At 46.1% G+C, this 25,977-nt stretch overlaps 1 protein-coding gene across 3 annotated transcripts in view; it reads left to right on the top strand.

Moving 5' to 3' along the window:
- The window catches only part of Ccdc162 (coiled-coil domain containing 162), a 191,167-nt gene that overhangs the window by 119,304 nt on the left and 45,886 nt on the right, over window positions 1-25,977 (top strand). For 2 of the 3 annotated variants that reach the window (XR_015645929.1, XM_087598712.1), the window contains exons 30-33: window positions 4,895-5,033; window positions 14,597-14,747; window positions 17,307-17,402; window positions 18,291-18,443. Coding sequence is in view for 2 of the 3 variants with exons in the window: in XM_087598712.1 (XP_087454838.1) it covers window positions 4,895-5,033; window positions 14,597-14,747; window positions 17,307-17,402; window positions 18,291-18,443 (539 nt within the window). In the remaining variant the exon portion in view is untranslated. Of the gene's footprint in view, window positions 1-4,894; window positions 5,034-5,289; window positions 5,444-14,596; window positions 14,748-17,306; window positions 17,403-18,290; window positions 18,444-25,977 lie in introns of those variants that run through there. The other variant, XM_087598713.1, reaches the window with a different exon arrangement.

Genomic DNA, 25,977 nt, shown 5'->3' with positions numbered 1-25,977 from the left:
GTGATTGTGTGCGTGGTGTGTGTGTATGTGATTGTGTGTGTGTGTGGCATGTGTTATGTGTGTTGTGTGTGTGTGTGATTGTGTGTGTGTGTGTGTGTCTGTTGGGGGCATGAGGGAGTATGCCATATGTGTGTGTGGTATGTGGTGTGTGTGTGATTGTGTATGTGGTGTATGTGTGTGTGTGTTTGTGTATGTGTGTTGGGGGCATGTTTGTGTGTGATGCTCATGGAGGTCAGAAGAGGGCGTCAGATTCTCTGGGGCTGGAACTACGTGCATCTGTGAGTTATCCAGCATGGGCGCTAGGAACTGAACTCAGGTGCTGTAGAAGAGCAGCAAGCATTCTTAACCCGAGTCATCTCTTCAGCCTCAACCACAGAATCTTAAAGAGAGAAGACAGGATGTATTGGAAGCAGAGAGCGTCTTCTTTCAGTAATTCGCCTTATACAAATTAAGTCACTAGCTGTGTTGATAGTGGGTCAGCCAAAATCAAGTACATGGTAGCCAGGAAGTTTTAAAACTGGGGATGGGCCTTAGACATGGGGTGACAGACCTGTTTACACTCATTGATTTTAAAAAGAGGCATTCGTGACGGGAGTCTTTCCCTTCTCGTTGTGACTCAAACACGTTCAAAAGGGACCCTGGGGTTGGTGGCTAGTAGGCTTGCATATGTGATGCACATGGAAGATTTCTAAGGTAGGGTACGGGCAAAGGCAGAGGGGCGTTCTAGGAGGATGCTCAGTGTCTAGCTGAGATGAAGAAACAGAAAGAAGGCTGCTGTGGGTACCACCTCAGCAAGAAGCCTGGCACTGTCACAGGCTAATGATCTCAACTGGACACAAGCGAGTCCCGAAGACACACGTCACAAGATTAAAGCCACGTCAAACTGTCCTTATTAATACAGAACGTGCTAAGCTGCCTACTCTGATGGGGGCTGCTGGGTTTCAGAGCCTCGGGATAAAGGAGGATGGGCCACGAAAAATGTCTATCCTGACCCTAGAGTCTGTGACAGCCAGAGTTGCGTTTCCCGTTGACCCCTGCCCAGGAAGCTCTTTAGCAGCTGGGGCAACGGTCCCACTTGGTCTAATCAGTGGAGAAAACACTGGGGAGACAAAGAGAAGACACCAGCAAGGTCATCAGCCCATTATTGTGGCGCAGAGGATCAGCAGAGATGAGGGGATCACCGAGGAGCTAGAGTTCAAAATGAAGGAAGTCAAGTCCTTGCTGCTGGTGGACTGCAGCCCTGGAGTGTGTGGAGCTCAGGTTTCCTGAGGTGTCAGTCAGAGGCTGCACACTTCGATTGTTGCAAGTGAAGGGGAAAAAAAAAATGTGCTCAGGGGAGTATGTGCAAAGTTTTGCATGCTCTGATTTGCTGAAAATAGATGAAGAGCAAATTAAGTAAAAGAGAAAAAAATTCCACTCAGATAATCACCGTCCTAAGAAGGCTGCTTGGCTGCTTAGATCCTGGCCCAGATCCCAGAGGAGGCAGGAAAATCAAGGCGGAAGATGAAATCGAATTGGCCCTTTATTAGTGGCAGATAAAATGACTTTTGTGGACTTCCACACTTTAAAATATTTTGTAAGGTTCTGAATATGAGCTTATGGGCTCCCTCCTATGACCAAATGAAGCCATGGACCCTGCCAAATTCTCCCCTTTCCCGACAACCAGCCCTTCCCTTAGGATCAGTGTGAAACTTGGAGGTGGAGTGGGGGTCCTTTATACTGAATTTTCTTTGCCAAAGAGCAAAAGGCCAATCTGAGCCCAGACACAATAGATATACTCTCCCTCCTTGTTCGAATCCTCCATTGTGAGTGAATATTGGGAGCAGAAGGGCTCCCCACACAGAACCCTCCTCTTGAAAATAGGCAAATTTCCTTTGCTTTCCTGGGTCCTCTGGACACCTTCCAAGTTATTAGTAATTCCTGCCCACAATGGACACTCCCTCCCCACAAGCACTCTGTCCCTACCAAAGGATGAAGGAGAATGCCGATGGTAAACTTGGTAGGAGTAAAGCAAGGGGGAGGCAGTTCTCACCAGGGCAACTGGGCTGGGCTAAGTCACATGTCAATACATGACCATGCTCACACAGACTGCCTCTGCCTCTCAGGTGCTGGGATCAAGGGTGTGGTGTCACACAAGCCACCCGCCACACCTGACTTTATTCGTGTTTTGATCTGTGACGCTTTGAATTGTGTCCCAAAGAAGAATGGATTCCACTATCCACAGCATCTCTCTCTCTCTCTCTGCTTTGATGTCACATGTACCTCAGTTGTCCCCCGTCCTTCGGGCCTCTCTGTCCTGTTCTCATGATCCCATTTCCAGTTTGATGGTCTGTGCCCATGCTTGCAGATGCAGGCACACAGACACAAAACACACACATGGACACAAAATATATACTTGAACACATGGACACAAAATATATACTTGACATTTATAGATTTTAATATATACATTAAAATCTAGGCTTTGCATATGAGAGAGACTGTGATATTTTCTGAGTATGGATTAGCTCAGCTAATGTAGTAATTTCTGGATCCATTTTTTTTGTGCAAATTTCATATTTCACACTTTGAGAAACCTCATAATGATGTGCACTGTGGCTGTTCCTGTTACTCCCACCGGCAGGCCTCTTCTTCCCCATATCCTCACCAGCATTTGTTGTTACTTGTTTTCTTAATGTTAGCAATTCTGACTAGGGTGAGAACCGTTGCTAGTGTAGTTTTAACTTGCAGGTCACAGGCGGCTGAAGATGTCGATTACCATTTTTAAAAGCATTTATTGCCCATCTGTTTTCCTTCTTTTGAGAACCGTGTTTGGTACGGTCACTGATGTATCAATCGGCAGTGGGGTCTCTCAGTGTTAACTGTTGCAGTTCACGACGTATTGCAGACATTACCCCGGCCCTGTCAGAAGTGCAGCTGGTAAAGATTTTCTACCTTCCAGGGACTGCTTGCTTTGCTGATGCCTCACTATGCTGGGCAGGTTCTTTTTTTTTTTTTTTTTTGGTTCTTTTTTTCGGAGCTGGGGACCGAACCCAGGGCCTTGCGCTTCCTAGGTAAGCGCTCTACCACTGAGCTAAATCCCCAGCCCCGCTGGGCAGGTTCTTAATAGCATATAATCCCGTTTGTCAGCTCTTGTGTGCTGCAGGAACTCCTGTCCAGCCCTTGCCTGTGCTTCCCATGCAGCCTCGGCTGGAATTCCTCCAGCAGTTTCAGTCATTCAGGTTTTTAACTCAGGCCTTCGTTCCTTTTCAGTTGATTTTTTTTGTCAACATGTGAGTGTTTCGCTCACAAGCAAAAGAGAACAGCGCAACAGACGCGCTAAGACAAAGCACTCCAAGAGCCCTGTTCCTATTTTTACTGCCACTTCTTGTAACCTGGGCCCAAATATTTTGTATATTTGCACTTCTATGGTGCTTTAATCGTAGGGCAGGTTGGGGGTTTTATATATATATATATATATATATATATTTTTCTTTTACAAGCTACCACAGATGACTGTAAACATTTTTGTTTGGCTGAAGATGTGTTGCTTGTAGACCAAAACCACAGCAAAAGGTGCTCAGTGGCGACCTCCCCTCCTGCCACGCACCCCAAAAGTTCTGCAGTTTGTATTTCAGATTTCCCTTTCATTGGGAACTTCTCGGTAGCCCAGTAGAGTCCAACATTTAGGACTATTTATTTATTTATTTTTAAATGTGATGGTTGGACCCAATTATTCAGGACAGGGAAAGCCTCAAGCATCTGTCATGTGTAGAACAGCCACTGGAAGTGGAATCTGGACCGCTCACCTTTCGCAAAGTCACATGAACATGTTGTGAGACCCAGCAGCCATTCTCAGGGCCTGGAACAACCCCGGTCAAACTCACACAGAACAGCTTCCTTTTCATCCCCATAGCCCTCTGCTTTCCTGGTGTGCGAAAGGCTGAGGAAGCCCAGCACTGGCTAGGCAGGAAGAAGGCTGCCGGGATCTGGAGTAGCCACCGAGAGACAGAGCATCCTCATCAATGCCCTGGACGGAGGAGCATCACAGCCTCTCCCGTACCCGGGTAGAAAGCTGTCAGCACCTCAACAGAAGAACAGACGTTTTTGGACAGTTGATATTCAGAGAGCCCTGAGCACACAGGCCTGCCAGCCCCCTGCGTTTTTGTTGATTTTGCTGAGTTCTCCTATTTAATCTGACTTCTCCTTGAGCAAGGACAGAAGGCCAGGTGCAGGCCAGGGTCCTCAGCCCAGCCTGGGGGGCTCCAAAAAGATGCGATTTCCAGTTTCATCTGTAGCTTCAGTGCACTTATTCCATGGATCTTTCTCTCGTAGCGAAGTTTCAGTTCCCAAAATGGCTCGACTCTTCTCGAAGTTCGTATACACATATATGTATACATATATGTGTGTGTGTATACATATGAACACATGTATGTGTGTGCAAGTATGTCTATGTGACTCTGTACCTTTGTACTGGCGTTAGGACTCCTGAGCCTTTTGGTCCACACACTGGTGACACAGGAAACCCAACTCTCTCTCAGCATGACAACGGAAACGAATGTGGGTTCTAGCGGACAGTAATGAAGTCACTAGTTGGTATTCTGGGGACCTCCTCACCCCATGCCATTTCTTGCTCCTTCTGTCTTGAGACCATGGCTTTGCTGATTTCAAGCTTTCAACCGTATGTTCTTCCTGTGCTAAAGCCCGGGCATTCCTATCTCCCAGCGGGAGGAAGGAAGGGAAGCTAAATCAGACCTTGGTTTCTGGAGCTGCTGGTCTTGCAAAACATATAATTAGCACGTCCACAAACAAAGGAAGTCTGGGTGACAAGTTGGTTCTGGAGGTGAAAGGCGAGTCTGATGGGTTGGCTTTGGTCGTCTGTATGTCCGTCTGACCCGTGCTGCCTGCTTTCTAGGGACTGAACTTCAAGAGCTGCAGAAAATGATTGACAGTCTCCAGAGCCCCCAGGACCCGAGCCAGGTGGCCCAGGCCCTTCTCCTCCGCAGGGAGGTGACACTGCTGCAGTTCGATGCAGCTGTGAGACATCTCCTCCGGTAAGGGCTAGGAAAATGCTATTCCTGCCAACTAGATTCTGCTGAGCAGGGGCCTGCCTGCACAGCCCGGTTCAGGGAGGCCACGGTTAGCAAGATTAGATAGCTAGCCTAAAATAGGACGCAGATAGATCCGGTGCCTTGGCTCCCAAACGTTTCTCGCAGAGCCCGTGTGTGCGAAGTCTGCCCTGGTATCCCTGAGGCTTTTCACGACAATTTCCAAATAGCCTGTGTGACAACTGCTACTTTTAATCTCCAGTTCGTACCGTAGGGATGCAAGCTTTTGTGTTTCTGAGGATCATTATTCTGGGGAGTTCGAAGGAACCGCTTTCGCTGTCCACCTAAAGCGCATAGGACTGGCCAGAGGAGTTGATTCTTAAATAAACACGGTCTCCATCTCTTGGGAAGCAAAGTTTTATTTGACCGATTAATCAGGATTCTGATGGATTTGGATTGAGTTTGGATTAATATTCATGTTTCCAGAAAGTGTTTTATATGAGAAAGATAAAGAGTCGGGCTGAGGACCCCTGCATTTGTGTGGGCGTGGGGGCGCCGGTTGTTTTTAGAGTACAGGGCAGCAACGACACAACACTGGTATCTTGTTATGCAGCTCAGGAAGTCCTCGAAACTTACTAAGTAGCCAAGGCAGGCCTTGAACTTGGGATCTTCCTGTTTTAGACTCCTGAGTGGCCAGCCTATATCCACCCCCCCAACTCTGATTATCCTTTTGTTTTGTTTTGAAAGGAAGACTTAATTTGTAGCCCTTCTTGGTCTGGAGCGTGCTCTGTAAACAGGGCTTGAGTTTGGACCAGTCCTCCAGTGCTCAGATTACTGTCCCGGGCTTCCCCACCCCCAACCCGCTCCAATTACTCTTAAATTGGCGAAACTTACCAACTCGATCCAACTCAATCTCCAGTGTGAGTATTCAGCCAAGAAGGGCCCCAAAGGGCCGTACCAGAGAATTACAAGTGCCCCCACCCTTAGCACAGAGCATCCGCAGAGAACGGAGATGGGGGATTATATCGAATGAACATATGTTTTTTACGTTGCATTTGCTTTTTTCTGCCAACAACTCTTGGGTTTAGAATATAAACTTAGCACAGTGCCAAGCTTCACGGTGACTTTCTTACTTTTTATTGACAAACAGCTTTGTCTCTGTAGCTTAGTTTAGGCCGTGGGCTGTCACGTCTGTGACTGCTGTCAGCCGCTGAGTTGACCTCTGAAAGCCTAAGGGTTGGGCTTTTTTCCCTCCATATGGGTTTGGTTCCAGCCGTACAGGGTTCTGTCTGGTTCCATTTTAGAGAAACCACTCTGCTTCCCAACAGTTGCCCTCACAATGTGACCAGGAGTGAGGCTGGAGACCCAGTGTCCTACGCCTGCTCTCTGTGTCCTTCTCAGAAGAAACTTGGGTTTCAGACCCAGGACAAGGGGCTTACAAACCAAAGCAGACCTGACCTCCAGGCTCTCCCAGCATCCCTCAGTCTCCATCTGTTGCAGGGGTGGCTGGTACACCCTGTCCTCTCTGCCCTGAACTCGCCAGCCCAGGGACTGGGCTTCCTCAGAGGCTCTTTCCTATACAGTCCAGACATGTTGGTCTCTCTCTCCCTCTCTCTGCATTTCTTTCTCCGTACATGCACTCTTTCTTTCACCGCCTACCCCCCCCCAACGCCCCAGCCTGAATGATGACTTTCCTGACCCACCCTGTGGGATCAGCGAACCCTCCCAGAGGTGACCCCAATAAACCTGCCCCTCGTGGTTTTCAATTCGGCTTGAATTGACTTATTTCACCAGTGTAGGAAACCTATCAGAAACCACCCAGATGGCACACCTGATGTTCTTTATTTGGTCCATCTTCCTGATGTTTTTTTTTTTCTCCCCAGGATGCTTCCTGTTAAGTGTATTTGGAATTAATTACTCAGTAGACTCAGAGCCTCCATATACTTAGCTTCAAAACCTGTGAACTATGGTGGTGTCTGGGCAGCTTCATGGCAGAGAGGGGACTCAGAGGAGAAAGCCAAAGGGTGGAGATAAAAGTTGAGGAGGAGTGCTCGCTTCAGCAGCACATATACTAAAAAAAAGTTGGGGTTGGGGATTTAGCTCAGTGGTAGAGCACTTGCCTAGGAAGCGCAAGGCCCTGGGTTCGGTCCCCAGCTCCGAAAAAAAGAACAACAAAAAAAAAGGTTGAGGAGGAATGTTACTCTTCCCCATCATCTGAAGTAGCACTGATCCTGCAAGGGAAATGTTTAGATAGTCCAGAGACAGGACATAGGTAAACTTCCCTGGGTCATCTCAGAATTTACCTGAGCGAGCAGAGCTCTGTGGCCCAGAGAAGGCTCCGCTCCTGCAGGGGGAAAGTTCCATATGAGCTTGGAAAGAAAGTTCTAAACCCCTTCCTAGAATGAAGGGAACATGTTTCAGAAGACTCGGGGAGACAGGAGGATGCAGGACCCCTAAAAAGTTGCCTGTCACCCTCCTACCCACATAGAAGAGACACAGAGAGGAAGTTGTCTGACATACTTCAGCACTGCCCTGCCCCACCTGCTCTTGAGGTCAGTAGGGGAAGCCTGATGAAAATCTGTGGCTGTCTCCTAATAGACCAGAGTCATCTTGTCTAAGGCCCAACCTTTGCCTTGGTCCATTGAGAAGGTATCTAACTACTGGTCCATGATGTGCCTGAGGGTCCAGGTTATTCATAGGGGAGGAGGATGTCCTTCAGAGGCACCTTGTAGAATAAGATGAAATAATGAAGAGAGCTTTACTCTCTGTGTGCTGTTGCCATTAGGGATGGTTAGGGGAAGGAGAAAAGGGGAGACGTCCTAAGGACACACTCCCTCCAGTAAGCACGTAAGTGAACAGCACCAGATTAATTTCCTTGGCTTTTTTAAAAGTTTTGTTTCATTTTAAACTTTAGACTTATTTTTATGCTGGCCTGTTTTAAGTGCCTCTAATCATTCAAATGTCAACACATGGCTTAAGACCATTTGGGCATATGGCCATGGCCCCAGTCTCTAGTATTTGAGAAGTACAGATCTATCACTGGGATGGGGGAAGGAAGTCTTAGACTCGGGGAATCAGAAGCCGAGTACAGAGGGCCACCAATGTTGTTAAGAATATCAGAATATCGGGCTGGAGAGATGGCTCAGAGGTTAAGAGCACTGACTGCTCTTCTAGAGGCCCTGAGTTGAAATCCCAGCAACCACATGGTGGCTCACAACCATCTGTAATGGGATCTGATGCCCTCTTCTGGTGTGTCTGAAGAGAACAACAGTGTATTCACATACATAAAAATAAAATAAAGGGGCTGGGGATTTAGCTCAGTGGTAGAGCGCTTACCTAGGAAGCGCAAGGCCCTGGGTTCGGTCCCCAGCTCCGAAAAAAAGAACCAAAAAAAAATAAAATAAAATAAAATAAAATAAAGACCTTTAAAAAAAAAAAGAAAAGAATATCAGAATATCGGCCACACCCGTGGGGAAAGAGAACACCAAACCAACACCAACATGGTTCCACGTGGTGAGATTTTAATGGGGGAAGGAGACAAAGGGAAGGGGTGAGAGAAAAAAGAGAAAAAGAGACCTAGGGGGCAGGGAATCTACCTTTTATTTGGAATATGACATAAAGGTTCCCAGGTGGAGGTGTGAATTGAGCCCAAAGGTCTTCTGGGAATGTATGGCTGTTGCCATGGCAACAGTGACCAAAAGGTGTCACTGCTAGCTGCAATTCCTGATAGCAACAGCTGTCATGGCCATTTTCAGCCCCTTGAAACTCAGGTAGCTAAGTTCTGCCCTACAAAGAAAAAAACAAACAAACAAAAAAACAAAAACAAAAACAAAAACAAAAAAACCCCCCAAGATCAGGCCACAGAATCCCACCAATCCCTGGGCTTGCCCCAAGATCAGGCCACGGAATCTCACCAATCTAAGGTCACCCTATAAAGTTCCCCCTCCCAAGAAACATTATACAAAGCCTGCCTCCTGTTCAGTTCTTCGCAGCTTTTCTCCCCAGAAGAGGTAGCCACCGCCTTGTGTCTTTCCCAATAAATTTCTTGTGTGAGGTTTGTTGTGTGATGTGATTTTGTGGTATCCTTTGGCTACTGACTCCCTGTCAGAGCTGTTACACTTACAGATCCTGGCCAGGCTTTGCCTACTGAGGGTCTGAGAGACTTGTCACAATATTTCCAAAGTTACAACGAAACATACATGCATATTTGCCTAAGGAAATGTAGCAAAAAAAGTAACATTTTTTTCTTGTCTTGTCTTGTCTTTTCTCTTCTTTCTTTTTTCTTTTGTTTGAACCAAGTTGAGATGAGCTTGGTTTGATTGCCAAGTCTGTGGGCTACGTATTATTTTTCCCACCTTTACAGGAAAGAAAAGAGAAGGACAGAGACGTTTTGTAACTTCCCAGGGTCACACAGTTGCTGTGGCAGAACTCAGTCTCATACTTCCTATCTGACTCCTCATTCCTTACCCCTTCCCGAAGCGTGGAGCTTGGGTGGGATGTTGTTATAAATTTTCTTTTAAAATTGGAAAGTACTAGTCAGATGTGGTTGCACATCGCTGTAATCTCAGAAGGCTGAGGAAAAAGAGTTGCTGTGAATTTGAAGCCAGCCTGGGTTACATAGTCAATACCACAATAGCCAGAGTGACATAAAAAGATCATGTCTCCCCCAAAACAAAAATAGTCAGATGAAGTAGTGTTTATCTGTTATCCCAGAACTTGGGAGGTAGAAGGATCAGGCAGGCGTTCTATGCACAGTGAGTTCAAAGCCAGCCTGAGGTGTTTCAGATCCTATCTCTAAGCAAAACAACAAAATGAATAAATATAATAGGAAAACAATAGTCTTAGTTAGGGTTTCTATTGCTGTCATAAACCATCATGACCAAAAGCAACTGGGGAGGAAGGGTTTATCTTAGCTTATACCTTGTACCACCATCCAGGGAAGTCAAGACAGGAACTCAAGGCAGGAACCTGGAGGCTCTTTATGGGCTTGCTCCTCACAGCTTGCTCAGCCTGCTTTCTTACAGAACCCAGGACCAGCATCCAGAGGAGGCACCACCCTCCCACATCAATTTAAAAAAAAAGTACCACAGGCTTGCCCACAGGCCAAACTGCTGGGAGGACATTCTCAGTTGAGCGTCCCTCTTCCCAAATGACTCCAGCTTGTGTAAGGCTGACATAAAATTATTTAGCATAGTAATAAATGTTTGCTAGAAAAGTCTCGAATGGAGAGGGACAAGGAAGGATCTACCTAGTGCTAAAAGGGTATTAGTTTCTGTTTTCATTGCTCTGACAAAATACATGACAAAAATGACTTTGAGAAGGAAAAGCTTATTTTGACCTACAGCTTGAGAGTATAGTCCGTTATGGCAAGTAAAGTGTGGAAGTAGGGGTGGGGGAGGGGAGTGGGAGTGGGGATGGAGGGGGTGGGGAGTGGATGGTCACATTTTGGTCTGGAGCCAGAAGATGAATGCTAATATTTACCTTGCTTTATCCTCTTTCTGTTTGTTTCAGTCAGAGACCCCGGCCCATGAGATGGTGCTATATACGTTTAAGGTGGTGTTGCTAGATTTGCTACTATGTGAGGTCCTCTTTTTCCCACCCTTTGTCCACTCAGTTTCACCCCCTGATATTAGATAGGACACAAAATAGGGCAGAGGCGGGAGAGAGAAAAATAAAGATCCTTGAATCTAATTTCTTCCCTTTTGTTTCTTCTTTGAGCACAACTACAGACAGCATCCAACTGCACCCCCAACCCCCACCAGAATGCCCATCAACCACCAACCCCACCTAGCAGGGCCCTAGCATTTATATACCCTCTGAAAAGTTCCCAAAATTCCAAATGCCACAAGCAATTTGCAGCTGGCAAAACCGTGCCTCTGTTAGAGCACAAGGCAAATCATAGTCAGCTGTTTGGGGCAATCCAAAGCAGCCCCACATCCACACACAGGGATTAAAACAAAAGCATTTCTGTTTTAAAAAAGAAGCCAAAATTCCAGAATTCTCACTACAGGGGGGGTTCTTCCTTCTTTAACCTGTCCAGACACAGCCTCAGAGACACACCCAGCTGTGTGTTTTCTAGGTAACTCTAAGTCAATCAAGATAACAATGAAGATGGTACGTCAGCTCCCTAGAGACAAATGCAGTTCATCACAGATAGACTTACGGACCTAAGAAACAGTCCCGTCCAGTGTAGCTTGGTGAACCAGTGGGCTTAATTTGAGTCACTCAGGGATGAAGGCAGCCACACCATCGAAAGCCAGTTCTCTTGTCTTACTACTTCTCCAAACAACTGTTTACCTCTTATATAGAGACTAAGAGAGGGGTGCTGCCTCATGAATCCCTCCATCCTCCTCATGGCTGAAAGATCACAGGCCCAGTCTTGTGTTGGCCTTCTGCCAGTAATCATTGCTGCTATGAGTTTAAAAGGACAATGGCCACACCACAGCCAGAGGACAATCTTCCATTATACCTTGGTTCCTTAGTAGGGCTCTACGGTTTTTCCAAGGTTTGAAGTCACTTTGGTAACTGTTTGTTCCAAAGCTCTCCACAAACTTTTTAGATAATAGAACACGTCAGGAGCTGGAGAGATCCCGCAGTTAAGAGTATGTATTGCTCTTGCACAGATAGGATCAGAGTTCACTCCCAGCACCAATGTCAAGGCAGCTCACATCCACCTGTTACTTCATCTCCAGGAGATCTGACTCCCTGTTCTGGCCTCTGTAGGAACCTGCACACACATGCACACACACACCTACATAATGTACACATAATAGTTTTTAAAAAATAAACCTTCAAAGGAGAGCAAGAGGGGTTGGGGATTTAGCTCAGTGGTAGAGCGCTTGCCTAGGAAGCGCAAGGCCCTGGGTTCGGTCCCCAGCTCCGGAAAAAAAAAAAAAAAAAAAAAAAAAAAAAAAAACCAAAGGAGAGCAAGAAAGAGATTGCGTCAAAGGCTGAACAAGTAAGATTGAACAAAGTTGGCCCCCCCAAGCAGGGAGAAGGGGAGGAGAGAGGAGGGGAGGGGAGGGAGAGGAGGGGAAGAGAGACCTGAGTACTGGTGATAGTCACTTCTGTGACTGGTGTGATAGCAGCCGTGCAGTGGGAGAAATTATTCCCAGTCGCCCTGCATCTGTACTGGTGACCTATGCTGAGATGTGTTTATGTGAGAATGCCTGCTTTCCATACCATCTCTTTAAGCAAGTATATATATATATGGTAGATAGATATATATGGTAGATAGATATATATGGTAGATATATATGGTGATTGATATATATATTGATATATATATGGTGATGTATATGGCATATATACCACAGAGAGGAAGTTGGGAAGCACCTGGGCTGTGTTGGGTTCTGTGGTGAGGGAAGATGATATAACCTGTGGGAGGTTTGTCTTTTTATCTCAAGCAGTCCCCAGCTCACCTCTGTGAACGTTCTAGCCATGGCTATACTTGGTATACTGAGTTTTCCCTGGCTAGGCCGACTGAGCAATCACAGGGAAGTTAAAAGACACAGGGAAATAAATTTAGATAGCCTTTAGGTGACTTCAATGGCCATCCTAAGTAGAGTGCAGAGCTGCGGTTTAGCTCGGAGATAGAGTGCATGCTTGGCATGTTCAGGGCCGACATAGGTGCACATGTGCACATGCACACACACGCACACACACACACACACACACACACTCTCTCTCACACACACACACACTCACACACACACATACACACACACACACACGCACACACACACACACTCTCTCTCTCACACACACACACATACACATACACACATACACACACACGCACACACACACACACACTCTCTCTCTCTCACACACTCACACACACACATACACACATACACACACACACACACACACACAAGCACCAACAATCAATAGTTTTATTGTCTTTTTGGGTGTTTCACTATTAAGTATATGGTTCCTACTTCTGCTGTAGCAAAAATATTTTTGCTTTCCGATGCCACATTATTAAGTTGCAAATGGGTTTAAAAAGTAGTTACCTTGGAATTTCAAGCCAGTTCATTACATTTTTTTTTTGGTTTATTCTTATTTCAATCCTTTTAAGCTGCCTCCTATTCACCCTACTAGTGAGGAAAAGATTCTACTCTGGATGATGAACAAATGTCACTAAATATTGTGACGGATGAGATCAATAGCAACTCCTTAGTACTGTGTTGGCACAGCCAGGAGTGGGGCATCCTGCAAGCCATGGGAGGCCTTGGATGAACACAGTAGACATTCAGGGATGGTCCTTGCAGTATAAGGACGCGTGGCACTCCCTGGTTACCAGGGAAGACATACTCTGTTTGTTTGCCTAGCTCCAGGGGCTGGCAGGAAACAGAGCTGTTGCTCAGGGACACTGGAAAGGGCACAGCTCCCCTTGATAAGGAGTGTGGGTGGACACGGGAACCTTATGCTAGGAGGAGGGGAGAAGCTGCAGTTAGACTCTTCAAGCTCCTACCAGACGTCAAAGCAACTTCTAATATTGGACCTTAATTCTAGAACTCACCCTACCTTCTTTGCTCATGGCTCTCAGAGGCAGCCTGGGCTCTATGGGGGAAGTTGGAGAGAACAACCACTTTGCTCACCTCTGTTGTGGGGTTTCAGGTCTTCTCTGGCCTCTCAAGGCTACTGTCCCTTTCCACACCCCTCACAGGGATTCACTGTTGGGGCTCAGGTGCTCCCAAATCTCTCTGGCATGCCCAGGGTCTGCTAGCTCCTCACCTCCATCAACTGACATTTCCCTAAGTCTGGCCAATCTCTTTTCTCTTTGGTGTCTGGTGCGTTGGTCTCCACAGATGACTTTGTTTCTCTGAGATACTTTCCCCCAATTTACCCCAGCATGTTTCCCTTTACTTCCTTGTAAATCTTATTTCCTTTGAGGCAGGAAAAATCATCCTGAATTATACCATATGCTACTCGTTCTTACATACGTTATAAATTTCATGCTCTTGTCTTGGGTGGAGTGGGGGTGGGGAGGATGAGGTTCTTGATACACAAAGCCAAATTTCATTTCAATGAAACAAAAGCGTCTTCTCTCTGACCCCGTGGATCTTACTCAATCTAAAATTTGGTTTTATACATTTGGGCTGTTACCTTAGCTGCTAACTTTTTGAAAAATCTAAGAGCTAACGTCACTGTTGTAGAGCTGAAGGTGTGATGCCCAGTTCTGTAGCTGTGTGGTTGATTAATTCAAGTTAGTATTAACTAAAATTAAGCAAAATTTAAAACTCAATCTCTCGTTCCCGAGAGCTATACTTCAGGTGTCCAATAACATATAGCCAGGGCCTTCCGAATCTTTCAGTCTTCCAGAAAATTCTATCGATATACTCTACTGATAGAAACTCTGGATTTCTCCCATTAATAGTATCAACCCCCCCTCCCCAGAGAGCTAGAGACTGAGGGGGAAGGTCGGCATGGGTGCTGTGGCTGAGGAAGACATCTCTTACCCTCTCAAAATTGTCTCTTGCTACAGTAAGTGTGAAGAAAGTTCTGGGCTTTAGAAGCATAAGTAACCATATTAAACAAAAACTCACACTGTATTTTGACAGAACATTTTTGGCCGCGGGAAATGCTCCTGCCTACCAGTCTGTCGCAGATGGTGCGTGCTGTGGTTTGCCACAACTGGGCAACTCTCTCAGGAAGAGCATCTTCGCCTCACAGCTCAGCCTGCCCCAGCCACTGGATCCTCGGAGCCTCCGGGTGAGTCTCAGAGGTGTTTTGTACCCATAAGAAAATGAGTGGACTACAGCAGTGTCCTCTGTTCGTTTCCACTTGGCTTCCATTTTGCAGGGTCTTTATGCTTTCATGACCCTTGGGTCTTCTTCAGCTTTCTTTTGCTCACTCATACAGGGAGTCCTGGGGACTCCTGTGAGCAGGAGTTATTTCCAGTCAGGGTCTTTTTGGTGAGCGTCTACTAGGGTGACTGGATGCAACAGCCTGTCTACTCAAGCTGTCAGGGAAAACAAACAGACAGACAGACAAAGAAAGAACGAAAACGAAAACTCAAAGGTTCTATCTTTTCTTGTTGAGGTTTGGTCTTTTGCTAATGTAATGCTAAGTGCTGGCCCCCAAGGCCTGGTCGCTCCCAGGGCTGAGAGAATCTGAAAGTTGAATCAAATGATGTTACGTAACCTTTCCTCTCAAGTTATCCCTGATGTGTGAATAAAGACACCTACAGCCTACAGCTGGGCAGAAGAGGGATAAGCAGGGTGGAGCATGGGACGGGGTGGGAGTTTGGGGGTTTGTTTCTCACCTTGGGGTCTGAGGAGAACCGTGAGAGGGGAGAAGAAGGTGGAGAGTGGAGGAAGCCACTGTGGGGTAGGTAAATCATGAAAACATGGCTGTGAGGGCTCGATAATTGGAGTTAAGAGCTGCCCAGATGAAACCTGGCAAGTTATAACTCTGGTTTATTGATAAGGAAGTAGACATAATAGCATAGATGGTTAGATATCTGCCCAGCTCTAATGCATAAAGCTTATTAGAGATATAAAGGTTGTGTGTGTCTTTTATCTGAGAACCGAATGACCTCCGATTTGAGATTAACTTGGTTCTGCAACATTTTCTATTGAATAAATAATGATGCAATTATAAGGCATAAATAGGTCAATCGCTGGGCTTTGAGTTGCCCCGGTTACAACATGTGTCATCAAATGTAATCCTAGCAACCATGACATTATCCAGCTCTACAGAGGTCAAAGTTCAGGAAAGCCAGAGATCACACCACACCCAGGCAGACACTCTCTCCAGCTCTATGGAGGTCAAGTTTGAGAAAGCCAGAGATGGATCCCTGAGAAGCGTCAGTAGCATCAGGTCCCACACCGTCTGCTGCTTTTCTGTGGCCAAGAGCACAAGCCCTCCCGCAGCTTAACAGGTTAGGGCCATAAGCACTCATTATCACTCCCAAGCTCTGAGTCAGGGAGCTGGGAACAGGTCAGGAGGGAGCGCTGGCTTAGGGTTTCTCTGGTTGGCCAGGCCTTAAGAGCATCATCTCAGGGCACCACTGAGAAGCTTGACTCAACCCTCATTCACCAGCTGTCACTAGCTGTCAGGAGATCCACATCCAAAATGGTTCCCATGGTCTTCTCTAAAGAACTTTCTCACAACGTGGAAAATGGCTTCCCAAGGGCAGGCAGCCCAAGAGAGAGAACTCAAAGTAGCAGTCATGGGCTTTGCACAAACTGACACCATCATTTCTGCCGTGCTCTTAGTTCACTAGCACTGAGTCTTAAGTCCAGCCAGAGTCAAAGGGATGATGAAGAGTCATCCCTCCCTCCTTCTCCTCCCACATATCACCACCTCCCCAAGAGTATCACGTAGCCCAGGCTGACCTATTATATAGCCAAATATGACTTTGAATTCCTGCTTGTCCTGTCTCCACCTCCCAAGTGCTAAGATTGCAGGTGTGTACCTAACTGTCAGTGAGCCCTAAACATTGTCTTCTGCTGGGAAGTTTGTGTACGCAGCTTTAAAATTATCTCACAAGACTCCTACTTAAACATTATAAATGTCTCGAACAAGTCCCCTTCTGCCATGCCAATCCTTAACCTCCGTCAGAGCCGTAAGACAGGTCTTGAAGGCCCCTGATATAGACATTGTTTAACTAGGTTTACTGTTGTTGCTTAAAAACATGCCCCCTTGGTACAGTATTATTCCAGAAGTTCCTTTGTTTTGTTTCTCTCAAGACAGAGTCTCACTGAATAGCTCAGTGGTTCTCAACTTTCCTAAAGCCAAGCCCCTTTAACACAGTTCCTCATTCTGCAGTGACCCTCAACCATAAAATTATTTCCTTTGCTACTTTAGAACTGTAATTTCGCTGCTGTTAAGAACCGCACCATAAGTATCTGAGATACAGGATATCTGACATGTAACCCCCGTGAAAGGGTCCTTGAACCCCTGTGAAAGGGTCCTTCGACCCCCAGGTTGAGAATCACAGGTCTAGCTAAATCTGGTCTCAAACTTGGAATCCTCCTGCATCAGCCTCTCAAGCGCTGTCCTCACAGGTGTGTGCCACCACAACCCTCTTGTTCTGGAACTTTGGACCTTGGAGTTTCCTGTGTATACTGTAACCATTTTAGCCAAACCAAGGAGAAGAGTAACACTCATTGCTACTCTTTCCTCTCACGGGGCATGCTGCAGTGAGAAGGCTATGCATAATAAATGAACCATGGAAGTGGGCTTTGGAGCATGGATGCAGAAATCGCGCTTGTGTGCAGACACCTTCATTTTAGGGATGCATGAGACCATTATCATCTCTTTTAGGCGTTTGGGCTGTTCCCATGGAGGACGTTCCTGGAAGACGGTGGACCGTTTCCAGTTATAAGCAGCATCCCGGACACCCTAGAGTATGATATGCAGGTAGATCTGTCTTCCCACTTATTGGAGAGGAAACCAAACACAGACCACAGGGCAGGGTATCACAAGTTCATACTCTAACCAGTGGTAATTTAGAAGATAAATGCATGTTTGATCATAAAGCTGTAACATGAGGTGAGTCATATTTCCTTATTATGGAGAAAAGCCATGTTCCCAGAGCAGTAATGACCTCGAGAAGTGGCCACTCACCTGGAGTCACCATCCAAGCCTCCTAGAGCAACTGGCCCAGTGACGCTCAGAGACGTGGGACTCCTGACCTGGGAACAGCTCAGGCAGGACTGAGGAGGGGGATCCCCTTTAATTGTTCTTACCATGATGTGTCTTTAAATTCTTTTACATTGTTTTGGGAAAATGTGCTTTCTTATGATTAAGTAAACATCTTAATCATACATACATCTATACACATGTATACATACATATAAATATTAATATATAAAAGTATTTAAACCAGCACAAAGCTCAACTCTAATTTGGCTCCAGAATATGGAGTGGAGAGTTGGGGTGGGGCCAAGACTGGCTATATACAGATGGATACAATTGTAATCCTTTTGTTAACATTTGTGTATGTTCGAAATCCTCCATTAGTAAAAAAGATTTTTCTTTTAAATAGTAAGAGCAAGAGGGATTTAAAGGAAACGCAGATGACCCCGTTCTTCATTTGCTGTATCGGTGTAAGGTTGGGAGACTTGCTACTCAAAACCTGTACAAGAAGAGCTTTACTCTAGAACCGATACTGAGATTTTTGTGGATGTTTTTATTAATTGAGAGGGTAAGGGTTATAAACATGGCTGCACTTAACATTTTTCCTTCAAAACCATGTACAAAGGATGTGTAGGTGTCCTCAAAATGGGAAGGTATCTTTGTTTTCAGATGTGTCTCTGTGGACTAAGTGACCGTGACCGCAAAGTGGCCCATGGAGAGCTGGTGGCTGTGCAGATGCTCTTGGAAGATGTCCTTGTGGGCAGCCGTCACACGATCTGGAAGGCGTCTACTGAACTGGGAGCCCCACTGGACAGTGCGCAGGTACTCCTGCACACGGCTAGGGTCGTCGGTGCTGCACTGCACTGAAGAAACTTCCTGTTTTCAGAGATGGGCAGGAGGGCATCTCACCTATCTCCCAGCAGATCCCAGGGCCATGTTAATCCCACGAAGCAGCAGTGGCTACTCGCAGGTGTTTTCCTTCACAGTGGGGCTCGCGATTAGTTAAACTTCCACCCACTGAAAAGGTTTTTTGAGGGAAGGAGGAGCATGGAAAAATGGAGCAGTGGTTACAAGCACTCGCTTTTCTTGCTGAGGACCAAGTTCCTTTCCAAGTACCCGTGTTAGGTGACTTACAATCACCTGGAACAATTCCAGTTCCAGGGATCTAACTCCCTCTGGCCTCCTCAGACACCAGCACTGGTGTGCACACATTTACACACAGATGCACACACATACATACACACACACACATACACACATAAATACATATATACACACATATACACATACATACATATACACACATACATACATATATACATATATACATATACACACATACACATACATATATACACATAGACACATACATATATACATATACACACATATACACACATTCATACATACACACATACACACACACACACAGAGACAGGCAGACAGATACATACATATAATTAAAATAATTTTGTTTGAGACAAAGTCTTTCTATGTAACACTGGCTGATCTGGAACTTGCTATATAGACCAGGCTGGTCTTGAACTTGCAGAGGTCAGCCTCCTCCTGCCTCCAGGGTGCTGGGATCAAAGGTATGTAGCAAGACTCCTGGCTAATTAAAAACAGGGTTTTGTTTGGTTTTGGTTTTGTTTTAAGATATTTTTGAAACAGTGTCTTGTGACATAGCCCAGTTGGCCTTGAACTCACAAGCTTCCTGTCTCGGCTTCCATTTGTTTTATAGAGCAAAGGCTACAGAGTCCATTGGAACCTCCTGAGGCCCCAGCTAATGCTTCTTGTCAGTCACTCACGTTAGGACTAGAGCTGGGCATTCAGAGGTCATGGCAGAAGCTCCAGGCAGCACCTCAGGTTGCCTGAGTTCCTTTTGATGTCTCAGCTAACTGTGGGTGCTAGACCGTTAGTCTGTCCTCAGCTAAACACAAGAATCATTCCTCACCTAGTAAAAGAGCTCTAAACAATCCTTCATGGATCTGGAAACCAGGCAGCAGTGTGTTGATGTCAGTGGGCTGGCTGGACCCCTATGTAAACAGCTCCTTGTCAGATCTCGACTCTAGGAGCCTACTCCTGTCTGCTTCCTCGGTTCACATACACCCAAGGACACTAACCGGCCCACGTGGCTGTTGCCTTTCTTTTCTTTGCTTCTCAGGGCCCCTGCTATAGCACACACATGAATTTCTGAGCTTGAATGGTAGGGTAATGGTCCCCTCTCACGGACCCACTCTGTTTCCTGGCACTTGCCTCCCTCCACATAGGTAGATATGTGTATGGAAAAAGAAACTCTAACCCACATATGGGCTCAGTGTTTGTCTTCCTGAGCCCGGATTACGTTAATATCTTCCCCAGTTCCATTCATTTTCCTACAAATTGAATAATTCTGCCTTTTTTGTATATGTATCATATTTTCTTAACCACTCATTCGTTGACGGACATCTAGTCACTCGTTGATGGACATCTAGTCATTCGTTGGTGGACATCTAGCTTTGCCTTGCTATATCACCAGAGCAGGAATAGACATGGATGAACAGATCGTATCTCCGGAGGAGGATGCAGAGTCCTCTGAGTGAGTACCAGAGTGGTGTGGCTGGACGGCATGGAAGTTCTGTTTTTAGCTTTTGGACGTGCCTCTTCACATTGATCGCCACAGTGGCTATACCAGTGTGCTCACCCACCAACCATGAAAAAGTTTCCCTCTTTCCCAGCACCCTCTTTAACATTGGTTGTTAGTACTTTTACCTTTAAAATCGTATCTGTTTGTCTATCGGGTGTGCGTGCGTGCATCCCACTACCACGCATCCGTAGAAGCAGAAAAATGCGTTTCCTCCTTAGTCATCTAGTGGATGATTAGCTGTACTGGTTACTTTTCTGTAAAACATCAGAGTGAAGGCAACTTTAGAAGGAAGGGCTTGTTTTGGCTGTGGGTGCAGAGGGCTGAGCCCACCCTGGAGACAAGCCAGGGTAACAAGAGGCAGGCACGGGAGAAGGAACCGGAAGCTGAGAGATTGCAAAGTGTAAGGAACTGAGGCTTTCTACTCAGAACCTCTGCTCCTCCGACATAGTTCCTCCACCAAGGCCAGACTTTCTAAACACCTAACATTGCTGTCCACTGTGGACACATGTTCAAAATGCCCGAGCTGTGGGAGACATTTCTCCTTCACACTGTGGTAGGGGCCCCAGGAACTAAGGAAAAGAAAGAGAGGTAACAGCCACCAGGCTGGGAGCATCCTTGAGGGTACATGCCGTTCCTCAGTATTTCTGATGCAGCCGCCTCTCCTCTCTCCCTAGAATCCTAACCACTAACAGTGTGACTGCCTGCCTCGTAGCTTAAACACGCAGTCACAGTGTAGGTCGGCATATCTGGAAGACAAAGAGGCCAAAAACGTACAAAAGCCTCCACCATTAGTGCTCCAGGCTGTGGCCTTGGGATGAGGACCCACAGAAGCCTGGCTCCTTCTCGCACAGTAGACTGTTTCCCAGAAGAAACACCCCTGTGTCCCACCCACTAAGCGACCCACACAAAATCACAGTAGCCATCTGACGGGACTGAGATGCAGCTTAGAGTAGTTTCAGTTTGCATTTCCCTGATAGCCAAAGATATCGACCACTTTTAAGTATATTTATTGGTTGTTTGTATTTCTTCTTGGGGGAATTCTTTGGTGTTGGTAACCTCAGCCCTTTTTTGGCTGGGTTAGTTTTCTTGATTTTTTTTTTATATACTTTATTTTCTTTCTTGTGTGTGAGTGTGTGTGTGTGTGTGTGTGTGTGTGTGTGTGTGTGTGTGTGTCTGTGTCTGTCTTTCTGTCTGTCCTTCTGCTGCTTCTGTGAAGGTGCCCACAGAGGTTAGAAGACAATGTCAGATCTCTGGCAGTTGGAGTTGCAGGCTGTTGTGAGCCACCCTATCTGGGTGCTGGGAACCAAACTCACTCTGGTCCTCCACAGAAGGAGTAGCATCTCAACAATGAGCCACTCCTCTGTCCCCAGGACACCGCTTTAAATGTGAGCTGGGTTACGACACATCTTTCCTCAGAGCCCCTCAATGCTTTCGAATACTCATGACAGGGCCCAAAGGCCTAACCAGACTTTCCTAAGTTAGCCCTCCCAGGCCTTCTCTCTCTCAGCCTCTTTCCTTTAGCTTGTGCCCCAGGCTGCCTGCTGAACCTCTGTGAGGCCAAGGCCCTGCAGTCGGACTCACCTCTCCTCAGTGCAGGGTCAGCTCTGCTTGTCCTACAGATGCCCCCTCCAAACCACTCTCTTTAGAAAATTCTCTCTTCTCTTCCACTTTCCAGCTGAGGCTTGCCTTCACCTTAGAGTGTCCCTGTCACTGTGTCCCACTGCCCAGTACTTAAGTTAGAGAAGAAGTGCATGCATGTGTGCATGTGCAAACTATATACACTCATACACACACACACACTCATACACACACATATACATATATACACATACATACACACACATACATATACACATATACACTCACACACACACACATACACACACATATACACAAACAGACACACATAGACAGGTACATACACATATAGATACATACACACATACATAAATACACACATACATGCATACACATATATACACTCATACACACATACACACACATACACACATATACACATATCACACAAAGACAGGTACATATACATACAGATTCATATACACATATATACATACATATATACAATCACACAAAGACACATACACATACAAATACATACACACATATATACATACACGCATACATGCATATACACATATACACATATACACATATACACATACATATACATAACACACACATATTCACACACATGTATATACACACATGCACATACATATGTGGACACGCATGCACATACATACACACACAGACAGACACATACATACAACACATACATGTAACACATACACATATACACACACACACACACACATGTACACGCATTGAAAATGACAAAAGTTCACTGCTCTTCTCTATAGCAGGCAACTTAGGAGGAAGCAACTCAGCTCAGGTAAGATCTACGCAGCCAAGCAACTGGGTCCCCAGACACATGCTCCGCCATTGGCTGTGTGAACAGACAGTTTCCTTGGCCTTTATAAGGTAAAAACAAGAGAATAGGAAAAACAGAAGCAAAACCACACTCTTATTCTGAAGAAGGAGGAGACAGGGGTTTCCCAATAGTTTTCTTTGCTAAAACTGAGTCACGAGTCAATTTCAGGTCCATGGATAGGGGCAGGAAGGGCGTGGACTCGTCATCTAAATGAATGCAGCTTATCGGATGCTTCACCCTAAGGGATCATCTGCAAAGTCAGGTGAGCATCAAGCGGCACCAAGGCCAGGGAGCATTCTGGGCCCCTGGGCTGCCCATTGCTGCTCCATGGCCTTGTTCTGGGTGAGTTACCTGCTGCTTCACCTCTTGCTTACCTCCCATGGTCTTCTTTTTTACCAAAGGATGTATTTATTTGATTTTGTACATATGACCTTTGCCTACATGTGTGCACATGGACCATGTGTGTACCTGGAGCCCAGAGAGGCCAGGAGAGGACATAGATCCCCTGGAACTGGAGTTACAGACAGTTATACGATGTTGTGTGGGTGCTGGGAGCTAATCCCGGTCCTTTGCGAGAGCAGGCGTGCTCTACTGAATTATCTCTCCAGCTTCCTCTGCATTAGTCTTCACCCTGTCTACTCGTCCATTCTCTGTCTTTTAAAGTGGTTTGCTCTAAGGCTGGAGCGGTGGCTCAGTGGTTAGGAACTGCTCTCCTAGAGGAGCCATGCCAGGCAGCTCACAGCTGTCTGTAACTGCAGCTCTGCAGACCCAGCACCTCTGGCCTCCACAGACTCCTGCACTCCTGTGCACATACTGACCCCCACCTCCCCTAATTAAAAATAAAATAAATCTTCTTTTCCTTTGGTTTCTCATGACAGGGTTTCTATGTTTAGCCCTAGCGGTACTGGATTAGTGCATAAACTATTCAGTTAGTTAAAGTGTCTTCCCGGTCTGCCACTCCACTGCTTTCGAACATCTGTACTAAACTGCTCAGAGGTTCATCAAGACTTTGAGTCTGGCTAATTTCGGTGTCTGATTTTTTTTTTTTTTTTTTGGTTTCCAAGTTTTCTTTTTAAATAAAGCTAATAAAAAAAGATATTGAGAGGTGGCTAGCTTTAATACAAATATATTAAGAGGTGAGCCTGATTCGGTGCTTTTTAACTTTAGTTGGTTTTATTTGGTGGGATGTGTGCCGCTCAGTTCAAAGCCAGGGCCTCAGGGATGGTAAAGCAGGAGCTGCATTCCCTTGCCCTTGGGATCTAGCTTCGTTTAGAAGTATTTAGCTATTTATAGGGAGCAGAAACACTAGAGTCTGCACTGCTTGTGAGTCAAGTCCCTGAACGTCCATGGCAGCCATGCTACAAGTACCATGATCTCTCGGGGCACGATCTCCTAAACTATAAGGGGATAGATTGACCCAGAGTCTTTAAAATTGTGGCCCGGGGAGGCCCAAGTTTCCTCTAAGACAGTGAATTTTGAGCAGTGGGGACCAATCGTGTATTCTGCAGGCCGCCTGCTCTACGTCACTGTTCTTGGCCTTGGTGGCTCAGACTTCATTTGATAAAAGGGTTCTGAGGATTACAAAGGGAAAAAGACATCTGGAAGGCCAAGGACTGGTTGCCGAGAACACTGCACGGCTGAGCGGTTGTAGCTGTCTGTGGATGACACGTTGCTTGCCTGAGCCTGGACACCAGCTCTTCCTAACTCTCTCTGCCCAGCATTTCTCTGGCAGCCACACCTTCCTTTAATTGCGGGAATAACACGGATGTAGGGTCCAATTACACCAGGTTGCTCTTCCAGTTTCTAGTCAGGAAAGCTGAGTGTCTAAGGTTCTGCAGCCTGAATGCTCGAGGCTGAACAGGGAGACACAGTCAGGAAGCAGCTGAACTCACTACCATCCCGCCCCACTCACTCCCCTCACCCAGTGTCTTTTGGGATCTGCTGGCCCAGGACTTCCTAGCACTCACTGATGCTGTGTTTTCTTTACAACCACTAGGATAAATACTTGTTTAAGGAGAGAATCAATGAGCAAATAAACAAATCCTAATTTTAAAGCAAAACTGCAGACTGAGGTAGGAGGACGACCAGTCTGAGTTACAAAGTGAATGCCAGAGCATCCAGGGATACCAAGACTCTGTCTTAATGAATTAATTAAAGGCAATTTGAGCATGGAATACTAAATTCAAACAAAAAGTTCTCCATTTTACTTTTGAAGGATAGAAGGTTTCTGATTCCCTGAGCTGCAGTTAGAGGAAGTTGTCAACCAGGAGGGTGAAACTGAGTTCTGCTTTCTGATTCATAAAAATAGGTAAATTCTCCAAAGACAAGTTCTGTTATAGCTCCACCATAGAGGGTAGGGAAGACCAGTCTCAAGTATGTTTAATGTCTCTCTCTCTCTCTCTTTCTCTGTCTCTCTCTCTCTCTCTCTTTCTCTGTCTCTCTCTCCCCCTCCCTCCCCCTCCTCTCTCCCTCCCCTCTTCTGTAATGATTTGATTATTTTATTTTATGTGCCTGAGTGTTTGTCTGCATGTTTGAATGTACCTGGTGTCCAGGGAAGCCATCCCCTGGGACTGGAGTTACAATGGTGGTGAACCACCTGTGAGTGCTGGGAACCAGAACCAGGTCTTTTACAAGTGCAATGTGTGCTCCTGACCATGGAGCTCACTGTCCCCCTTTATTCTTTTAAGATTTATTTTTATTTATTTTGGGGGTATGCCACCTTATGTTCAGGGGTGGTCAGTTATTGTGGTCAGGAGAGTGTGTCAGATCCACTGAGCAGCAGTTACAAGAAGTTGCCAGCCAGTGTTGGGAATTGAACCCGGGTCCTCTGGAAGAGCAGCAGAGCTGTGCTGTTGAGCTAGCCCTCCAGTACAGCTATGCACTTTCTCCTTGTTTTTCTCCTTGCCCCACCTCCTCTCTTTTTTAAGAAAGATTCCCGATTCAGGAAGGTAGAGAGAGTCGAAGACAAGTGTGATGTCTCAGACTTGTAATGGGAGGTGGAAGATGGACCATCAAGGGTTCAAGGTTGTCCTTGGCTATGTAATTAGTTTGAGGCCCAGCCACATGAGACCTTGTCTTCAAAAGCTAAAAATAAAATATAAAAACCAATGGTTCAAATCACAAACAGGAAGCTGAGACAGCTGTTTCTAGCCTGTCTGTTCAGAGGTATATTCAGCCCTCTGGGGTGTTCTTTCTGCAAATGGTTCAGACCCAGCGAAGAGTCTCTCCTGGACGTTATCTCTCATGGGCTACATATAAAAACTTATCCCATCTTGAGC

Source organism: Rattus norvegicus, chromosome 20 (genome assembly GCF_021556685.1).
Source record: "Rattus norvegicus strain SHRSP/BbbUtx chromosome 20, alternate assembly SHRSP_T2T, whole genome shotgun sequence".
Taxonomy (NCBI): Eukaryota; Metazoa; Chordata; class Mammalia; order Rodentia; family Muridae; genus Rattus; species Rattus norvegicus.
This window is presented reverse-complemented; position numbering and strand designations above follow the sequence as displayed.